Source organism: Anomaloglossus baeobatrachus, chromosome 1 (assembly GCF_048569485.1).
Source record: "Anomaloglossus baeobatrachus isolate aAnoBae1 chromosome 1, aAnoBae1.hap1, whole genome shotgun sequence".
Taxonomy (NCBI): domain Eukaryota; kingdom Metazoa; phylum Chordata; class Amphibia; order Anura; family Aromobatidae; genus Anomaloglossus; species Anomaloglossus baeobatrachus.
Genome location: NC_134353.1, coordinates 573,711,278 through 573,730,274, shown reverse-complemented (window position 1 = coordinate 573,730,274; position 18,997 = coordinate 573,711,278). Strand labels below are relative to the sequence as shown.

At 44.6% G+C, this 18,997-nt stretch overlaps 1 protein-coding gene across 3 annotated transcripts in view; it reads left to right on the top strand.

Moving 5' to 3' along the window:
• The window catches only part of JAK2 (Janus kinase 2), a 329,829-nt gene that overhangs the window by 245,524 nt on the left and 65,308 nt on the right, over nucleotides 1-18,997 (top strand). For all 3 annotated transcript variants that reach the window (XM_075317543.1, XM_075317563.1, XM_075317553.1), the window contains exon 8: nucleotides 6,946-7,103. In XM_075317543.1, the coding sequence (XP_075173658.1) occupies nucleotides 6,946-7,103 (158 nt within the window). The remainder of the gene's footprint in view (nucleotides 1-6,945; nucleotides 7,104-18,997) is intronic.

Sequence of the window (18,997 nt, the reverse complement as noted above, 5' to 3'; positions counted from 1 at the left end):
TGTACACGTAAGGTCCTGCAGTGCCCTACAGATAAGGTAAGCGACATAGTGAATGAGTAGATCTATACCTCATTTTTAATTGTAGATATTTGCTAATATTATTATTATTACACCTACTACATATTAGGACAGCATCTTGGAGATGGGACTAACTCTTTAACGTTACTTAAAAAAATATTCAATTTGTTCCATGTTCTGAATTAATGTATCAACTCATGCTTCTGACGTTGAAAACTTTACCACATAGACTGTTAATGTATTTTTGTATTTTTTCTCCTGAGAAAACTGAACAAATAGTTTTGGTAGAAGGTGGTAGCGGTGGGATGAGGCCTTACCAATGTGTTCATTCTTCTTGAGGTGTATGGATGTTTATCTGCTCTGCTAAAACTGCCATATCTATTATGCCCGCAACACTTCATGAAAACATAGAGCATCGGAGTTGAGTAGTGCCAATGATGGTGTGACCCCACACACTTGCAGAGATGCATGCAGACATGTTGGGAGGTGTCTGGGCTCGTCATGTTAGGCATTGCTCATGTTCAAAGTGCCCTTTGATCTATAATTTTGTGCTGCTCTTTGAGTAGCTGGATTTTTTAAGATCTGTCAGCAACCTGACTGCTACCCTCCATAATTAATTTAGCAGTTCTGAAAAATAAACGTGAAAAGCAGAATCACTTGACTACTTATGTAGAACATTGAATGCAAGATATAATCCTGATAATAAATAATACACTATGTGCAGTACTGAGAGCAGAAGAAAAAAAGAGTCTTTAGTTTTGCTTATTTAAAAGAGCCCATACAAGCCAAGTTTAGAAATATTAAATATTTTATTAAAGTGCTGTTGGGTACAAAAATTACATAAATATTTATTCTGGACCAAGGGAAAGGTGCTGGAGGGGAAAGAACCCCACGTGTCCCGGAGAGTAAAGAGGGATAGATATTCCTCAACTGTGATCTAAGGCATATTAACAGGTGGTTACCCAAGACGAAAGAGCAAGGCTGCATCACATCATAATAAGAGGAGATCCACAATTGTGGAAAAACATTCCAGAACCATATAATCAAAGGCAGCGCTACTCACCAATTAAAGATCACTAGACACCGGGGTAAACACCGGGGGACCGGCGTCCCAACACGTGTTTCGCGTTTAGGTATGCTTCGTCGGGGGACGGATAAGAAAATGTGTGAGTATTCTGACCTTAAATAGGCACCCAAATCACCTCAGAACTACCCCCTCTATGGACGCGTCATGGGAAGCCCCGGAGACCGGAAGCCTGCCCGGATCCAGCGTCCACAGCGGCGACCGGACAGAAGAAAAACTTTCTATGACGTCACCAGTATAGTTCCGGTCCCGCTGTTAGGGACGCCACCGCGGCAGTATCCGGACAACAGGCACGCCCCACAGCGCGTCACAGGGTAGCGCCTCTCTCCCTCGCCCCCACCTCCCGAATCCAGGAGAAATGTTACTCACCACTATGGTAAGGAAAATCCTCTCCATGTGATGCGGCCCGGAATCGCTCGCCCCATAGTCACCACAGGCATTTCACCACGGTGATGCTAGGGCAACGGGCATACCCCATGGTACATCACAGCACACCTACCCCTCCTTCCTCAACAAGGGCGCATGCTGCTTACCCAAGCATGCAGAGCACCAAAAGGATAATAAAAATCATCATCCATTAATTATCCCATGCCACAGGATGATTAATTACCGTGGAAGAAAAGCAAACAAAATCAAGGAAATATAGGGGAGGCTACCCTACCCCATCAAACCACTGATATAGGAAACAGATAGGGAAGGAGACAGAGTATCATAATATTTCTTTCTAACACATGCAACAAATATTAGAGTCAATTATTTTTTAGAAAATTAATTCATACAGGAATTTGTTACATGGGGGTCCATATGACTAAAAATATACAAGATAATGTTAGCACACCATATCTTCATTATCCATGATGTGTATCGGACTCCATCATATAGATGATCATATTGTAATTCTTGATAGTTGCAATCCATCCAATCAAGTGCAGTAACGGGACCAGATGTCAGGATGAAAGGGAATGATGGAAGGAGGGGGGGGGAGAAAGGGGGGAGAAAGGGGGGAAAAGAGGGGGGGGGGAAGGGGGAGAAGGGGGCCGGGGGGCCTCTCGAGGAAGATGGAATTAGGTGCCCAATAACTAGATAAAAACAAGAAAAAACACACTGTTAAAATTGAGGACCATAGGAGCTGCCCCAACAAAGGACTGGACCGCAGGGGTGATCAATAAAACTCAACCAGGGGTACATATATCAATATCTCATGACAGACCAGCAGGTCACGCTAAGAAGGGGACAGAATTAAATATCCCCATGAGAAGTCGGACTACAAGAAAGGTGCAAAGGTGAGGCGCTCATTGAGGCCATATGGAGACATGGTTCCCAGAGTAAAAATCCAGCGGCATTCGATCTGTGCCAGTCGTTTTTTGATATCTCCACCCCGGATACCCATGTGGACCTTGTCGATACCACGAATCTTCAGAGTTTTTGGATCACAATTGTGAGCCATTCTGAAATGTCGGGGTATTGTTTTCAAGGTGTCTGGGTTTATAACTTCCTTGGCTGCGAGAATATCACGCACATGTTCTCTTGTGCGTATTTTGAGTTCGCGGGAAGTCAACCCGACGTATATCAAGCCGCATCCACACATGGCATAATAAATTACGCCAGATGTGCTGCAGGAGATATACTCTCGGATCTGGAACTCTCTCTTCCCATCGGCTGTAGAGAAGTGGGTGGCCCGAATGATATTCTGACAACCACGACAGCTACCACATGGGTAACAACCCACCCGTTGGGGACCACAGCCAAAAAGGGGGGGACTGCAACCACATAGTGGCTGTGTACTAAAGTGTCCCTAAGACTCCTACCCCTTTTGGCTGTCATCAGAGGACGTGCTGGAAGATATCCAGCCAGAGAGGGGTCCGTCTGGAGGACCCCCCAGTGTTTATTCAGCACCCCTCTTATTTGGTCCCATTGGCGGCAATAGGTGGAGATGAACCTGGCCACAGGTTTGGAATTTGTCGCTGACATATTTTTCTCCGCCAACAATTTATCTCGTTGAGAGGATCTCGCTCGCTGGTACCCCCGTTTTATAGATCTACCGCTATAGCCCCTATTGGCGAATCTCTCCCTCATGTCCCGTGATTCAGCTTCAAAAACTCGATCCGACGAGCACAGTCTACGCAACCGCAAAAACTGGCCAGTCGGAATAGCGTTAATTGTAGACTGTGGATGTCCCGAGGTGGCATGAAGGAGAGTATTCACCGCCGTGGGCTTGCGGAAGATATTGGTAGATACCATGCCGCTGTGTTCAATTGAGATCCGGATGTCCAGAAAATCGATGACCCGTGGACCCATATGGTAAGTCAAGAAGATGTTAAGATCGTTGGAGTTGAGCTGACGCACAAAATCCTCAAACTCAGAACCGGTTCCCCCCCAGACAACCAACACGTCGTCAATATAGCGGAGCCAGCACTGCGCATGGGAGCTCGCCGGCACGCCGTCCCTGAAAACCTCCCTCTCCCAAAAGCCGAGAAAGAGGTTTGCGTAAGACGGCGTGCAGGCCGCCCCCATCGCCGTGCCGCGCCGCTGGAGGAAGAACCGATCCCGGAAAACGAAGAAATTGTGCGTCAGCACAAACTCCAACAATTCCATGACCAACCCAGACAAGGACCCATTAAGATTACTGGCATCCAGATAAAATTGCACAGATTTGAGTCCCTCCTGATGGCCAATACTAGAATACAGTGCCTCCACATCCAGAGACGCCAGTGATACTTCCTCCCCCAGCACCAGACCCTCCAACTGCCTCAGGACGTCCGAAGTGTCTCGGACATAGGAGGGCAGTGTCTCAACAAGTGGGTGCAGATAGTGTTCAATGAACTTGCACGTGACATCACAAAGCCCTCCAATGCCCGAGACAATAGGACGCCCTGGGGGTATATTGGGGTTCTTATGAATCTTTGGGAGGAGGTAAAAAGTTGGTACCACTGGCGATCTGACGAGGAGGCCCTCATATATCTTTTTGGGAATAGTTCCTGCCTCAAAAGCACTCAACAATATCTGTTCAAGATCGTGTGCATAGGACTTCACTGGGTTGAAATGGAGGGGCGTATAAGCCTCCCGATCCTGCCGCCATGCCTCCTTTTCATAGAGTTCCACCGGCCAAATCACGACGTTCCCCCCTTTGTCTGCAGGTTTGATGACCACTCCCTCCAAAGCCTGTAATTCTCTCAATGCCTGCTCTTGCTTTGATGAGAGGTTGTTGGTACCTCCTCTCCGGGAGAGCTCCTGGATGTCCTTGGTAACCAGGTCTCCAAAAATCTGTATCGGAGGGCAAAGTGACAGAGGGGGGAACGTAGTTGATCTTGGCATCACGTGACGGGGGAAGTTACCTGGTGGGTGGCCTGCGGACTCCTCCTCCAGCTCCTCAAGTGCCGCCAAGGCTTCTTCTTCCATAGCTGACATAGATGGTTCTCCTAAATCCTTTTTGGAGTGTAGCCTGTGCAGCACCAGCTTCCGCAGGAACAGGTGAAGGTCCTTGATCACTGTAAAAACATTAAAATTAGAATGCGGAACAAAAGTCAGTCCCAGCTTAAGGACCTCCAGCTGTGTTGAGGTAAGCTGGTGCTTAGATAAGTTGATTACCTCCTATTTCCTCTGAGATGGAAAAGGAGTCCCACGCCCACCACCAAGAGCCGGCACATTTTTGTTCCGGGTTGTTATGGCTCTCGTGTTTGGTCTAATATTCCTAGCCCTTTCCAATGTTGATTCTTCCTCCAGTGAGGAAACAGACGATGCCGAAACAGACAGTGATGAGGCATGATGTTTCTTCTTGCTCTGGGAAGCACCCCGCCATCGAAAAATCTGGCCATTCTTATAGTCCGTAACATCCCGTTGGTACTTCTTAGTTTTAATGCTCAAAATCTCCCTCTCCCATTTGGAGAAATCCTTGTCTAACGACTCATTATATTTACTTAATTCATCAGGGGTTAGTTCCGAGGACAACTGGGCCTGAGAGTCAGATATCTCTATTTCTAAGTCATGAATAGTTTTCTCATTCATCTCAATAAGGAGCTTCATAAAGGTGTTGGAGCAGCTGGCAGCAGCCTCCTCCCACCTCTTCCTAAAAGATTCCTCCGACACAACAAAGGAAGGAAATACCCTGACTCACAGACCCCTCGGAACCAGACCCCGTTCAACATATCTCTTCATAAAAGCCACGTTCCACCATAGGCGCGTTTTCCTATTGAGCATTGATTTAAGACCACTCATGCGATCCAGGACAGTCCTGGAACCCAAATTATGTAACTCATCCCCTTCAGTTTCAAACACTCGGTCCAATTGTGTCTCCCACGCTTTTTCGCGGGCTTTTAGATCCATTAGATCCTGCAAAAAGACTGTGAAAAGCCACAGAAACAATAATTGAGACATGCAGGACATACCACAGAAACAATAATTGAGACATGCAGGACATACAGAATAATCACCATATCAGTGTTTAAAGCAACAACTCATAGATATTGAGAGCAGAAGAAAAAAAGAGTCTTTAGTTTTGCTTATTTAAAAGAGCCCATACAAGCCAATGTGCAGTACACAGAATATGATGAAGGGGCACTAATACCTAATGCTAAGATGTGCACATACCCGCAGTACAGGAGCACACATACCTACCGCTCAGGGGCGCACATACCTGATGCTCAGGGGTGCACATACCTGAAGCTCAGGGACGCACATACCTTATGCTCAGGGGAGCACATACCTGATGCTCAGGGGCGCACATACCTGATGCTCAGGGGCGCACATACCTGATGCTCAGGGGCGCACATACCTGATGCTCAGGGGCGCACATACCTGATGCTCAGGGGCGCACATACCTGATGCTCAGGGGCGCACATACCTGATGCTCAGGGGCGCACATACCCGCCGCTCAGGAGCACAGATTCTCTCCCTTCCATAGACCATGAAATGTATTGTAAACAGCCTTAGAGAAGTGCACTGTGGGACATACACATTGTGTACATGCTGGTGTTACTTAATATCGGTGTTTTGTAACTGATTACTATGTGGTGTACTGGGTTACTGACTTTTCACAAATCTTACCACTGTCAGGTTTCCTGTGTCGGATACTGTTCTTAAGTGATCGTGGGGCTATCTTACACTGAAACACACAGAAAAAAAACTAAACATTTTTTCTTCCTGAAAAGGGTTGTGTTTTTGTCACTTTTCATTTCCTTCCTCATAGAACGTACATCTTTTTTTTAAATTACAAACCGCATTTTTGTTTTCTTTCTTTCCTTTAAGTGAAAGTGGAAAACATTGCAGCATTAAATGGGATGAGCTATTATTGACTTATCCTTTTTAGATGGTGGGGTGGCAGGTGTTAGACCAACACGAATGTTTTGTTGATGACCTATCATTAGACCTGTTGGATGTTTTTGGCTCTCGAAGCAGCCATATGTAAACTGTGTAGGAAGTCTGGACCGGATGGCTCTGCACACAGCATGGTAGCCCTTCTTAGATACTGGCCACTACACAGAGTACAGAGCTATGCTCTTCTGGCTCTATACACTGTTTACATCCATCTATTACTGAAAATAGCTGATCTGTGAGATGTCCACTGCTAAACCCCCATTCAGTCTGATTTATGACCTATGCGAGGGTTAAGGCACCAGTATTTAAGTAGTGGATCACAGCTTTAAGGAATGCTTTCTAATAGGAGTGGTGAGATGGGGATTTATAAAGCACAATGTTTTAGACGCATTCACCATATCCCATTCATCACTGTAATGTATACTTTTATCTCACAAGACCACCAGTGATCTGCTTACCTTACTGCAATTGAGAGATTCTGATTGTAATTTGCAATTTCTGAAAACATTTTTAAATTATTTTTTTTCTAGGAGGTTGAATTTACATCACTGAAGGAAGCTCTTTCCTTTGTGTCGCTTATTGATGGGTATTACAGATTGACGGCAGATGCCCACCATTACCTTTGCAAGGAAGTAGTTCCTCCCCGAGTACTGGAAAGCATTCAGAGTTATTGCCATGGGCCTGTGTCGTAAGTACAATTTTATGGTGCACACAGCTACATATGCAAACTACGTATACCCTTTGCTACCATTTTTATTTCCCAAATGCATGTAAATTGCAAAATAATAGAATTTTACACCTAATATTTTAGGAAACTGCTCCTATAAAAATAGCAATGGCCAATGTGTGGTCTGATCCTGCTCTTTTATGCTTTTTCATCTTTTCCTTTCTGGTCACTAACCTAGGTTTTCTAGCTTGCGCTGAGAATCTTCAAATGAAACGTGATCAAATGAGAAGTACGTAACAAAAAAATAAAGCAGTGAGAGAGGATAGTGGGAACGGTAGGGACTTTTCAATTGAAGTGTATTTGAAAAGAGATTAGATTATTACAATAAATAGAGAAACATTTAGGATTAAAATAAATGTTAGTGTTTGACCACCCCATTAAGTATCAAAAACCTACTGACAGATTCCCTTTAAAAAGGATTTGTCTTAGGGTTGCAGCCTTACCAAAGTACACTGGAGATCAAAATTAGAGAACACACAGTTAAGGTCATTGTGTAGCCCTATGTGATTATATCCTAACATGAGTAAACTAGCAGTATTTTAAGCTTATTTCATAAATTGAATTTATTGTAAAGCACATAATAAAAATGTAAATGAGACAAATGGAAAAGAACACTGATCAAATTTAGAGAATACTTTTAGATACCTGCAAGTTATTGGTGCTAATTTCCTTAATTATCTGACAAACCCTATGTAACTGGCAGCCTAGCTTTCCAGTTTGCACTGACCTTGGAAAAATTGTGTGCTGTTCCAAAGTGACTGAAACCCTCCAGCAGCAGGTTGTCCAGATGAAGGCCAAAGGGGTGACCCTAACAGCCATAGCAAGAGAAGTTGGTCTTTCCAAGTCTGTGATTTAGAGAATATTGCATCTTTACAACATGCGAGCTTGCACCCTGAGCCCGCATTTTTCACAGGAGATTACGGATTATTTAATCAGCCATCATGTTCTTGTTAACCTGTTAAATGCCACTGTAAGTCTCTGATACTGGCATTTAACACACATCAACAGGAGGCACATTGTTCACTGCCCATTGGCACATACGTGATGTGATCACAGGGTGCTGATAGGTTATGACAGCAGGGAATCTGTTGAAGATCTTTGTGCCTGTAATTGTGAATCTACTGTGAAAATAGAAAACCGTAATTTTTTCTAGGATTTTTGCTAGTTTTCATAGAAAACCGTAATGTTTGTTATACACAGCAGTGTTGCAGCACTGCTATGTATAGCACAAGCAATCAGACAATCGCAGCTTCAAATTCCCTTAGGGGATTATTAAATACTGTTAAAAAGAGAAGAAAAAAGTTTTTAAAAATTATGAAAAAAGCATTACAAAAACAAGTTCAAATTACCCCTTTTGGCCCCATTAAAAATTGGTATCGCATTCGTACACATTGGTATCACATTTGTAAAACTCGGTCCTATTAAACTATAGAATAAATTTATCCAATCAGTAAATAGCATAGCAAGAAGAAGAAAATCAAACATGCCATAATTATGCAGGTTTTTTTGCTACCCCATCATTGCAATACAATTCAATAAGAGGCAGCCAAAACATCGGATCTACCGCAAAATGGTAAAAGTAAAGACATTCATCTCAGGGTTCAAAAAATTGGTGCTTGTGCAGATGAGATCTCAGCTTGCCATTCAGCCAAGAGCTCAATCTCTGCATGCGCTGACTCCGGGCGCCATTTCTTTGAAGCCCTCACTGCCCGAGCCCCAATACTGCTGCACCAGCACCAGCACAACTGCACCAGCCACCGCCGCCTCAGCACAGCTGACCGTTTCTGGGACAGCATCTGGGACACCCACCGCTCCTGCCTCCTGTGACCCCGCTTCACCACCACTGCTGTCCCTTCAGGTAAGACACCCCCGGATTATTAGATGGACCCCATTTTTTCACCCTTTTTTGCTCTGAATTTCGGGTGTGCCTTATAATCTTGTGCGTCTTATAAACCGAAAAATACGGTAGCTCTCATGCAGCTTCAGATCTCAAAAAAGAAAACGTTACAGTTCTGGTGACAAAAGCAAAATGATCATTTATTTTTTAACCAATTTCCCCCAAAATTGTCACCACTTAAGTAAACAAAAAGCTATATTTTTAGTATCTCCATAATCGTACGGACATGAAGAGTGATAATGCCTAGTCAGTTTTGATTGTATAGTAAACATGGGAAATAAGAAGAAAAAAAAAAAACACAGAAAACAATTGTAGAATTGTACTTTTTTTTTGCAATTTCAGCGCACTTGGTATTTTTTTTCCCATCTCTCAGTACTAGGGCTGAGCAGATCCGAACTGTAAATGTCCGGATCTGTGCGGTTTGAAAGATTTTCGGGTGCCGGACCCGGATCCGTGATTTCGGATGCACGATCTGGATCCGGCACTGGGGAAAATAATTGAAAAATAAAGAAAAACCGAAATAAAACAGCGTTTCATACTTACCGAGACTCTGTGTCATGGCGGCACACTGCTTCCCGGGTCGCACATTCATTTCCTGTACTGTGCATCGTATACACACCGCTTGCCGTGTTTTCCCTGCCCACCGGCTGTCCTCTCGTCTGTGACTGATTGTAGGCACACGCGCCTCCAGCCTTTGACAGTATCTGCTTGCCGTGCCGCGATGCTCAGTAATTGTCTGCACAGCCAGCGGCCGTGCTCTATGGCCGCTGGCTGTGTTATGTTGCAGAGCTGAAGCAACGTGGGACCTCGTGTGGATTACATCGGAGCTGCAGGGTGTTGGGGGTAATAAAAAGGTGGAGGAGGGTGTGTTTTGTACATTATTCCAAATAAAGGATTTTTCTCTGTGTCTGTGTTTGTTTATTATCATTTACATGTTAGTGTGATGGAGGTATCTCATAGACGCCTGTGCTAGCACACTAACCTAGGCCTTAGTAGCAGCTGTGCACTGCTATTAACCCCTTATTACCCCAATTGCCACCGCTCCAGGGCAATTGAGAAGAGCCGGTATTGCAGCGGGATTATCACATCTAATAGATGCGGCAATATCGGGCGGCTGCGGGATGAGAATACCAGCCCTTAGTCGCCATTATCATGGCTGGGTATCAAAATTAGGGGGGTCCGCATGTCGGTTCACCGACACAGCCGCATCACTGACACAGCTGCGCACACTTCTGACAGGAGCGTGAATGTGTTTCTGTGTACATGCATGCTCAGAGAGTGCTGGCTGATGTCATGTCAGACTTGTATGAGTCTGACAGCGCATCACCGGCACAGCCGCACACTTCTGACAGGAACGTGCATGTGTTTCTGAAAGACATACATGCTCACCATACTGACCCGCAGACATTTACACTGCTTTCACCGCCGCTTGGCCATCCTGCCGCCTGTAATTGGTTACAGTCAGCAACATTTCCTCCCCCACCCCCGTATCCCTTCCACAAACATTTTTAATCTCTGGATTCTGGTCCCCATAGGCTTATAAGACTTATATGGGCACAGGAATCCGGAGCGGATCCTGATCTTTTTTTTCAATCCGGCAGGGATCCGCCGGTCCCGAATTTTGGCGGATTCGATCAGCCCTACTCAGTACACTACGTGGTAGAATGAATGGTGTCATTCAAAAGTAGAACTCATCCCATTAAAAAAAAAGCTCTCATCTGTCTATGTGAATGGAAAAGTAAAAAAGTAATGTCATGAAGGGGTTATAGTATATGCCATTGTATTCCCAGCATATAATCATTGGCACTGTTCATGGTGCCAAGATACCTGGTCTGTGTCACCTGCTCAGTCTGCACTTCATTAGCTCCTCATTATCATGGTGTTCTTACTAATTAGGACATGGCTGCTGCTATTCCTGTAATTGTCTCATGGCTATAATGCTGTGATCTGAACGCGTACGTGTTATTTTTTTTGTAACCAGAGAAGAGCTTATATTGCCACAGCTTCATAGCCCAATAAGGAAAGTTGATGAAATCCTTTTCTTGGGTGGGGTTTGTTTCCTTGCAGCTCGTAGAGGATTTTTGTTCCAGACCCTGAAAGTGTCTTCTAATCAGGCCGGTAAAGCTGCGTTCCCGTGTAGCTGTAGGTTACCATGGTAAAGAAATGGTAGCACAAAGTGTTCTCTCTACAAAGCCGTCACATGTTTCGTTATAGCCAAAATGTTAAACCGCTGTTAAAAACCCTGACAAGAGAAGTCTGTAATTGTTTCAATTAAGCTATATGTATTCTACCGCAGTGTCCTCACAAAATCTACCATCTCAGAGAGCTATTCCAAGAAATGGTCGTATGGGTCTGTGATGAATTTCCTGAGTTATAGATTTTAGGTGGCAAAATAGGTTCTGCTAAAGGTTCTCTATTGCCGTTTATTGCAATACCAGTCTATGAGACCGAATATGAATTTTAATATCCCTTTATTGGAGTAAGTCCATACATAAGTCAACCTGTTTAATATACATTTGGATTTCTTTGCTTTCTACCACATAAATCACAGTACTTCTCCTCTTAGTATTATTCTCCTGCTCGGCCCAGTTATTGCTCTCTGCAGTGAAGGAAACTTATTTATGCCCCATGGTCAAGTCCGACTTTACCACCCCAATGATTACTCATCCTGGCATTCTCTCTAGTCTATACCCATGTGGCAAAAGACCACATTGTTTTGCGCTGGTTGAAGATGCCCTGGATTGGCATGTCCATCTTTCATCTTACAGTACACCCTTGGTGTGGCCAAACTGCTAAGTGCACCTTCGTATTTTCCATCTTTTTTCTTTAAAGCTAGAGCTGTCAATCAAAAGGGGATCCGTGATCGATGCAAAATTAATAGAATTCCTTTATTCATAGCTGACCTTTATAGGGAGAGTCCTCAGTATTTATGATATACAGCCTCATCCCACCACTCTGCAGTTGTATGGTAGATTTCTCCTTGTTACTGTATATAAGAGGAAACCTTTCACTCAGCGTCAGGGTGGAGAGTGCCTGCATATCAGAAATAAAATGCTTGCAAGGAATAAGGAGGGGTATTCTCAACATAGTACTACAAGAGTGCACCGCTCTTTTTCCTCCAAGCATCTTTCAGGGAGCAGTACGCTCCTGCTGATTGATGGGGTTTGGATCAGCAGCATGCTTAAGCATTTGGCTCAAACTGTGTATTCTCCAATGCTGCAAGCAGTGACAGCTGTGCATCTACATTATTGAAGGAGCATAGGGACAATGAAGCTAGACAAAGCAATCAATCCACCCTCAGGGCCTTGCTTGCAAGCTTTATAGCGAGGAGCTTGCAAGCGCTGTATTATTTGCCCAAGAGGGCTCTCCACCTTAGGCTACTTTCACACTTCAGTCGTTTCAAATCTGTTAGGTCAGTCGTTGCGAAGGAACAATGGATCCTTCGTTTTTTAGCTGTCTACGGATGCAACGGATGTTTTATTTCACAGGATTCCTTTCACAGGAATCCTGTGAAATAACTGATCCGTCACTTCCGTTACGTCATGATCCGTTTGTTTTTGGGACAGCCCAATGGGAGTGTCAGACATTTTGGTGACCTATTACTGTGTTCTCATAGGCCATCTGTGACAGTTTGTAGAGAAAGGGGCAGAATAAATGTTGTTATAGCTAAAATTGTGTGTGGATTATTCCTATCAAGCCTATCTGGAGCCTTGCAATGTGATTGTGTACATACTGGGCATGCTCAGTAGCAAATGATGGAATCCAGCACTGGATTCCGTCGTGTGACGGATTACGGCGGAATCCAGCACCATAGACAGCCATTCTACCTCTTGACGGATTGCGACAGAATCATGCGCAGTGAGTTTTTTCATTCCACGACTGATCCCTTGCGCGATGAATGCAACGCAAGGCCATCAGTCGCAATCCGTCATTAAGGCTAGTTTCACACTTGCGTTGGACGGGATCCGTAGCATTGCGTTGTGTGACGCATGCAACGGATGCGTTGCATATAGTGGCACAACGCATGCTACAGATCGTACAAAATAACGCAATCCGTTGTAGTTTTTTTTTCCTTGTCTTTACACATCTGAGCATGCACAGTTGTGTAAAGACAGCTGCGTTAACGGAATCCGTCAAATGACGCATTCTAACGGAATCCGCCACCATAGTCGCCCATTATAAAAACAACGGACGCCTAACGGATTCCTGCAGGTTGCGTTTTTTTGACACTCCGCCAAGCGCAGAAAAACGCTACATGCAGCGTTCCATCCGCCCGAAGCAGCGTCAAAAGAACGACGCTGCGTCGTCCAGCGAATGCAACGCAGACACTTGCGTTACAGTGCGTCGTCCATACAAGTCTATGGAGAATAGCGCAGTGCGTTAACGGACTGCGCTATTCTCCATAGTGACGGAATGCGCTGAATGCAAGTGTGAAACTAGCCTAATACAAGTCTATGGGAAAAACTGAATCCTGCAAAATACTTTGTAGGATACCGTACTTTCTCAAGGCAACGGATTGTGACTGATGGAAAAAGACTAAAGTGTGAAAGTAGTCTTAGACTTTAGAGGTGGCTGGTAACCCTAGCAACGAGCCATAAGCAATAGAATTAAAAATACTTCCATTCTTGAAAACGGAGAGGATTTTTGATGAGAGGAATATTGGAAAATTACTTGTGTTTAGAAGCCTTTTGCTATTTCAATCATTTATGTTATTGAGAAAACTCCTTTATGCTGTTATTTGACCACTCAACACCGTAATCATACATGAGAGCCACACTGTTCACATTGCAGTTTCTGTCACTATTGCATTCTGTTCTCATGGAGGGCATCATGAAGTTTTTGCTACACACAATATGTCATTGCACCACCTAGAAGTATAGGAACATGAGCTGTCTAAAGCACAGAGCTACCCTCTGTCCCTGCTGGGGCACATTTGAAGAGGTTGCATACCCGGTTTTCCCGAAAAGAAGACACTGTCTTATATTTTTTTGTCCACAAAAAAGCACTAGGTCTTATTTTCGGGGGAGGGCTTATTCTCGGGAAACATGTTTTCCCTCCCAAAAAAAAAATAAAAATGCAGATCTCCCTTCAGAGGATCATCATACATACCAGACCCCAGGCGTCTGTGTGGTTCCCAGGTCGTTATGCGATCCTCGGCGGGTGCTCCCAGCACATATGCTCCATGCTGCTTCTAAAAAAATAAAAATAAATCTTTATTTTTATATAGAACAGCGCTTTACATACATCAGGAACAATGTCCTCATCGGGGCTAAAAATCTAAATTCCCTCTCTGTATGTCTTTGGAGTGCATCCCCTTCTTCTGGCCGACACTCACACATCAGATCGCACACACGTACGTACACACGCACACCTCTGCTGCATGCACAGTTACACTTACATGCACAGCTCTGCTACGCGTGTGCACAGTTCTGCGACGTGTGTGCACACTCACACACAGCTCTACTGCACAGTTACACTTACACTTACATGCACAGCTCTGCTACGTGCGTGCACGCACAGCTCTACTGCACAGTTACACTTACATGCACAGCTCTGCTCCGTGCATACACACACAGCTCTGCAGCAAAGTTACATTTACACACACATAAGATCGCACACACACATCACATCCAGTGATACCATTTGCTTCCAGCCAGCAGGGGACTCTCTGCTCTCTTGTCTCTATGATACGTTCCACCACTGGGTCCTCCATGGGTTCCACTTGAAAGTCCTGGGGCTGCACTGCACAGCATCCAAAGTCCTTACCGTACACCAGCCAGAAGCAATCGATATCGCTGGATGTGGTGATTGTGTGTGCATGTGTGCAATCTGATGTGTGATTGTGTGTGTGTGTGTGCGTGATCTCATGAGTGTATGTGATCTGATGTGTGTGGGTGCCGCAGGTCCTTGATGTGTTCCACTGCTCCCGTTCAGCGTCTGATTAGTATAATCGTGGGGTCTTCTCTCTCTTCTTTTTTTGGGGGGGGTTCTGCTTTCTATAATGAAGTGTCCTGCAGTATTCTTTAACTTTTTTAGCTGCATGGACACTTCATTATTAAACCGCGACTAGGTCTTATTTTTGGGATAGGTCTTATATTTAGGCCTTGCTGAAAACTTCTGCTAGGGCTTATTTTCGGGGAAAAACGGTAGTTATATAGGTTGAAAATAGACCTAGGTCCATCAAGTTCAACTTTTCACCACCAATTACAATTTCTTAGGTTGTTTCCTCAGTTCCGAGCACATTTAGCAAACAGCTGATTTTGCTCTGGAGGACAAGAATAGGGGAACTGTAAGGCCTCTAATCTTTACTATTTTACTTTAAAGTGAACCTGACAGGTCCCCTGTGTCCCCAGAGATCCACCAGCAGTTGTGTCTATCTATCTACATTCCCTGCTTAACAGTCCCTTTATTACATTGGACACAAACAGATCTTTAGAAAAGTATTTTTAAAGTCTGTTTATGATATGCAAATGACCCCTTTGACTAGTTGATGAGGCGCTAGTTTCCCAAGACTAGTCAGCCCACTTAGCATGTTGTCACACCCTGTGGACATAACAACATCTCGCACATGTGCACTGCTTTGTTCACTAACCTCATTGAGCCTGTGAAGATTGGTGTACGAGTCCTGGAAATGCATAAGATGGCTCCCATACACAGAAGAGATGAAGAACAACTGTCTTCTGCACTTTCGATGATGCTCAGTGTGCCTTTCTGAAGCCAGATCATGTACACCCGGCTTCAGAGGCTCAGTGACGTGAGTGAACAAAGCCGTGCACATGTGCTAGATTTGTAGAGTGCTGGCAAAGATGCCCGCTCTTATAAGTCATGTTAAGTGGATCGACTAGTCTGTGGAAACTTATGCCCCATCAACTAGTCAAAGGTTTAATTTGCATATCATAAACGGACTTTAGAAATACTTTTTCAAAAAATGTGTTTGTTTCCAATGTAATAAAGGGACTGTTAGGCAGGGAATTTAGATAGGTAGACACAACTGCTGGTGGTTCTGGGCACATGGGGTACCTGTTAGGTTCCACTTAAAGCACCACTCCAGTGATTGTTGTTTTTTTTTGTGGGTTTTTTTCACCTGTGGAGTGATGCTTTTAATTTAAGTTCCCTGCCCCTGTTCCTTTACTCACCCTCCAGCATTTTCACCTTTTAATAGTTGCCGCTCCTGTCCCACGACGCCATCTTGTGACCGGATCCTCTGACTGTCCAGAAGGCAGAAGTTAAGTCACAAATAGTGATGAGCTAGCACTGCAGTGCTTAGGTACTCATAACGAGCAGATGGATGCTTGGATGGGCGCAACTCGAGTACCTGAGTGTAATGCAAGTCAATGGTGAACTCGACAAAAGGATGCTGGAGTTCCCCATTGAAAGTCACCTTCTGTAATAGAGAAAAAAGAAAAAGAACTCCGGCACTCATAGAACCCCAATAAGTAAAACAGGGAATGGAATTTCTTACAGATTCTTTATTCAGTGAAAATAGGTGTAAAACAGTCCGTAAACAGTTTTTGACGTTTCGGTCCCAGGCCTTTATCAAAATCGGAACATCAGGTGGATTAACACAGAGAATGGGTTAATAGTGCCCCGGGTATATCAGGCACATGGCAGGAGATTCCAGGACTGTTTCACTCTGGCATGAGACCTCTTCACAATACAAGGCGATAACTCCCTCCAGCCATTACATGCTCCAGCTCCAATAGCACAGAAATTGACCTTGTCCTGATTCCTATGTTTAAACTCCCCCTTCTCTATACCTACTGTCACCTATTAGGTTTAGGTCATTATGCAGGCAACACTGGATCCCTGATATACCCGGGGCACTATTAACCCATTCCTTGATATTAATATTAGGACCCTGTCGTCCATATTCTGGACTCATACATCTCATTAAGCCTCTACAGGCTGTTGGTTACTATAGCGACGCCCGTTACCTGTGTACCTACTAATACACCTACCTATCCTATTCACCACCTAGCCTCTTTACAGGTCATTCAGCGATGATAATTCCCTGCAAATTAACCCACATATTCTCTGTGTTAATCCATCTGATGGTCCGATTTTGATAAGGGCCTGGGGCCGAAACGTCAATAACTGTTTACGGACTGTTTTACACCTATTTTCTCTGAATAAAGAATCTATAAGATATTCCATTCCCTGTTTACTTATTGGGGTTCTATGAGTGCCGGAGTTCTTTTTCTTTTTTGTTCTAATGTTCTCCTCGGCACCTACTTGGTGATGCGGGGTCTCTCCAAAAAATGTTTACCTTCTGTAATAGAGACTCTGCAGCTCAATTCCACAATGTCAGTAGTCCTTGGTGTGAAAGCTCCCTTGTTTTTTAAGTGTTGCCTTGATATGTTCTTGTTAGGTCTTTTCTCTTAAATTGCAGCCTGCCGGCCAGTGTCTTGGTGGCTATATTACTCTATCATCTTGCGTGTGGCTTGGTGTTCTCTTATTCAGTCTAGTTGTTTTTATTAACCAGAAAATCTTTGCTCTTTTATTTCCTCCATATAAATGTTCTCCCATTTACCAAATTGTCTCCAATTTCATTTTATCTATGCTTTGTGTTGTATGATTACTGTTTCTTGCAAAATGTTAAAAGTAAAAATGAAAGAAATCAGAGACCCTGGATTAGAAATATTGAGCGGGAAATCATCAGTGAGTCTCTGGTGTTTGACATTTGTTCTCACCAGTAATTCTTTTGACACTGCTATAAAGAAGGTGTGGGCAGGGGTCATCCCCTTTCTGGTCCTGTTTGCTGTGAACGTGGGAGACGACAACATCCAATTTACTCTGACCAAGGCTGTGGGACTTTGGTAAACCAAATATTCTTCCCATCTTAGCAAGTCCAATGGCCATCTGGGTTAAAACTGAATTCCAGAGCATCCAGTGGTCCTGATTACACCTTTTTGGTATCTGCTCAAAGCAGACATTCAGAACTTGACCTTTTTTTGCAAGTGGGAAATTCCCGACACGGTTCTTTGTGTGTTACCTTGTGCTTATTACTTTTTTCTTTGAGATGAGAACCACCTGATCTGTATTGATTACTCTGGGAAAAGGGGACTCCTGCAATTAGCTATTATCCTGGCAAACAACTGTATATCACTGCTGACTGTCTAAAGGCCCAGTCACACTAAACAACTTACCAGCGATCCCAACAACGATCCAACCTGATAGGGATCGCTGGTAAGTTGCTAGGAGGTTGCTCGTGAGATGTCACACTGCGACGCTCCAGCGATGCCACCAGCAACCTGACCTGGCAGGGATCGCTGGAGCATCGCTACATGGGTTGCTGGTGAGCTGTCACACAGGCAGATCTCACCAGCAACCAGTGACCAGCCCCCAGCCAGCAGCGCCGCGTGGAAGATGCTGCGCTTGGTAACTAAGGTAAATATCGGGTAACCAACCCGATATTTACCTTGGTTAGCAGCGCACGCAGCTACACGTGCAGAGAGCAGCGCACACCGCTTAGCGCTGGCTCCCTGCTCTCCTAGTTACAGCACACATCGGGTTAATTACCCGATGTGTGCTGCAGCTACACGTGCACAGAGCAGCGAGCAGCGCACACCGCTTAGCGCTGGGTCCCTGCTCTCCTAGTTACAGCACACATCGGGTTAATTACCCGATGTGTACTGCAGCTAAATGTGCACAGAGCAGGGAGCAGCGCACAATGCTTAGCGCTGGCTCCCTGCTCTCCTAGTTACAGCACACATTGGGTTAATTACCCGATGTGTGCTGCAGCTACATGTGCAGAGAGCAGGGAGCCACGCACACTGCTTAGTGCTGTCTCCCTGCTCTCCTAGCTACAGTACACATCGGGTTAATTACCAGATGTGTACTGCAGCTACACATGCAAGGAGCAGGGAGCCGGCACTGACAGTGAGAGCGGAGGAGGCTGGTAACGAAGGTAAATATCGGGTAACCAAGGACAGGGCTTCTTGGTTACCCGATGTTTACT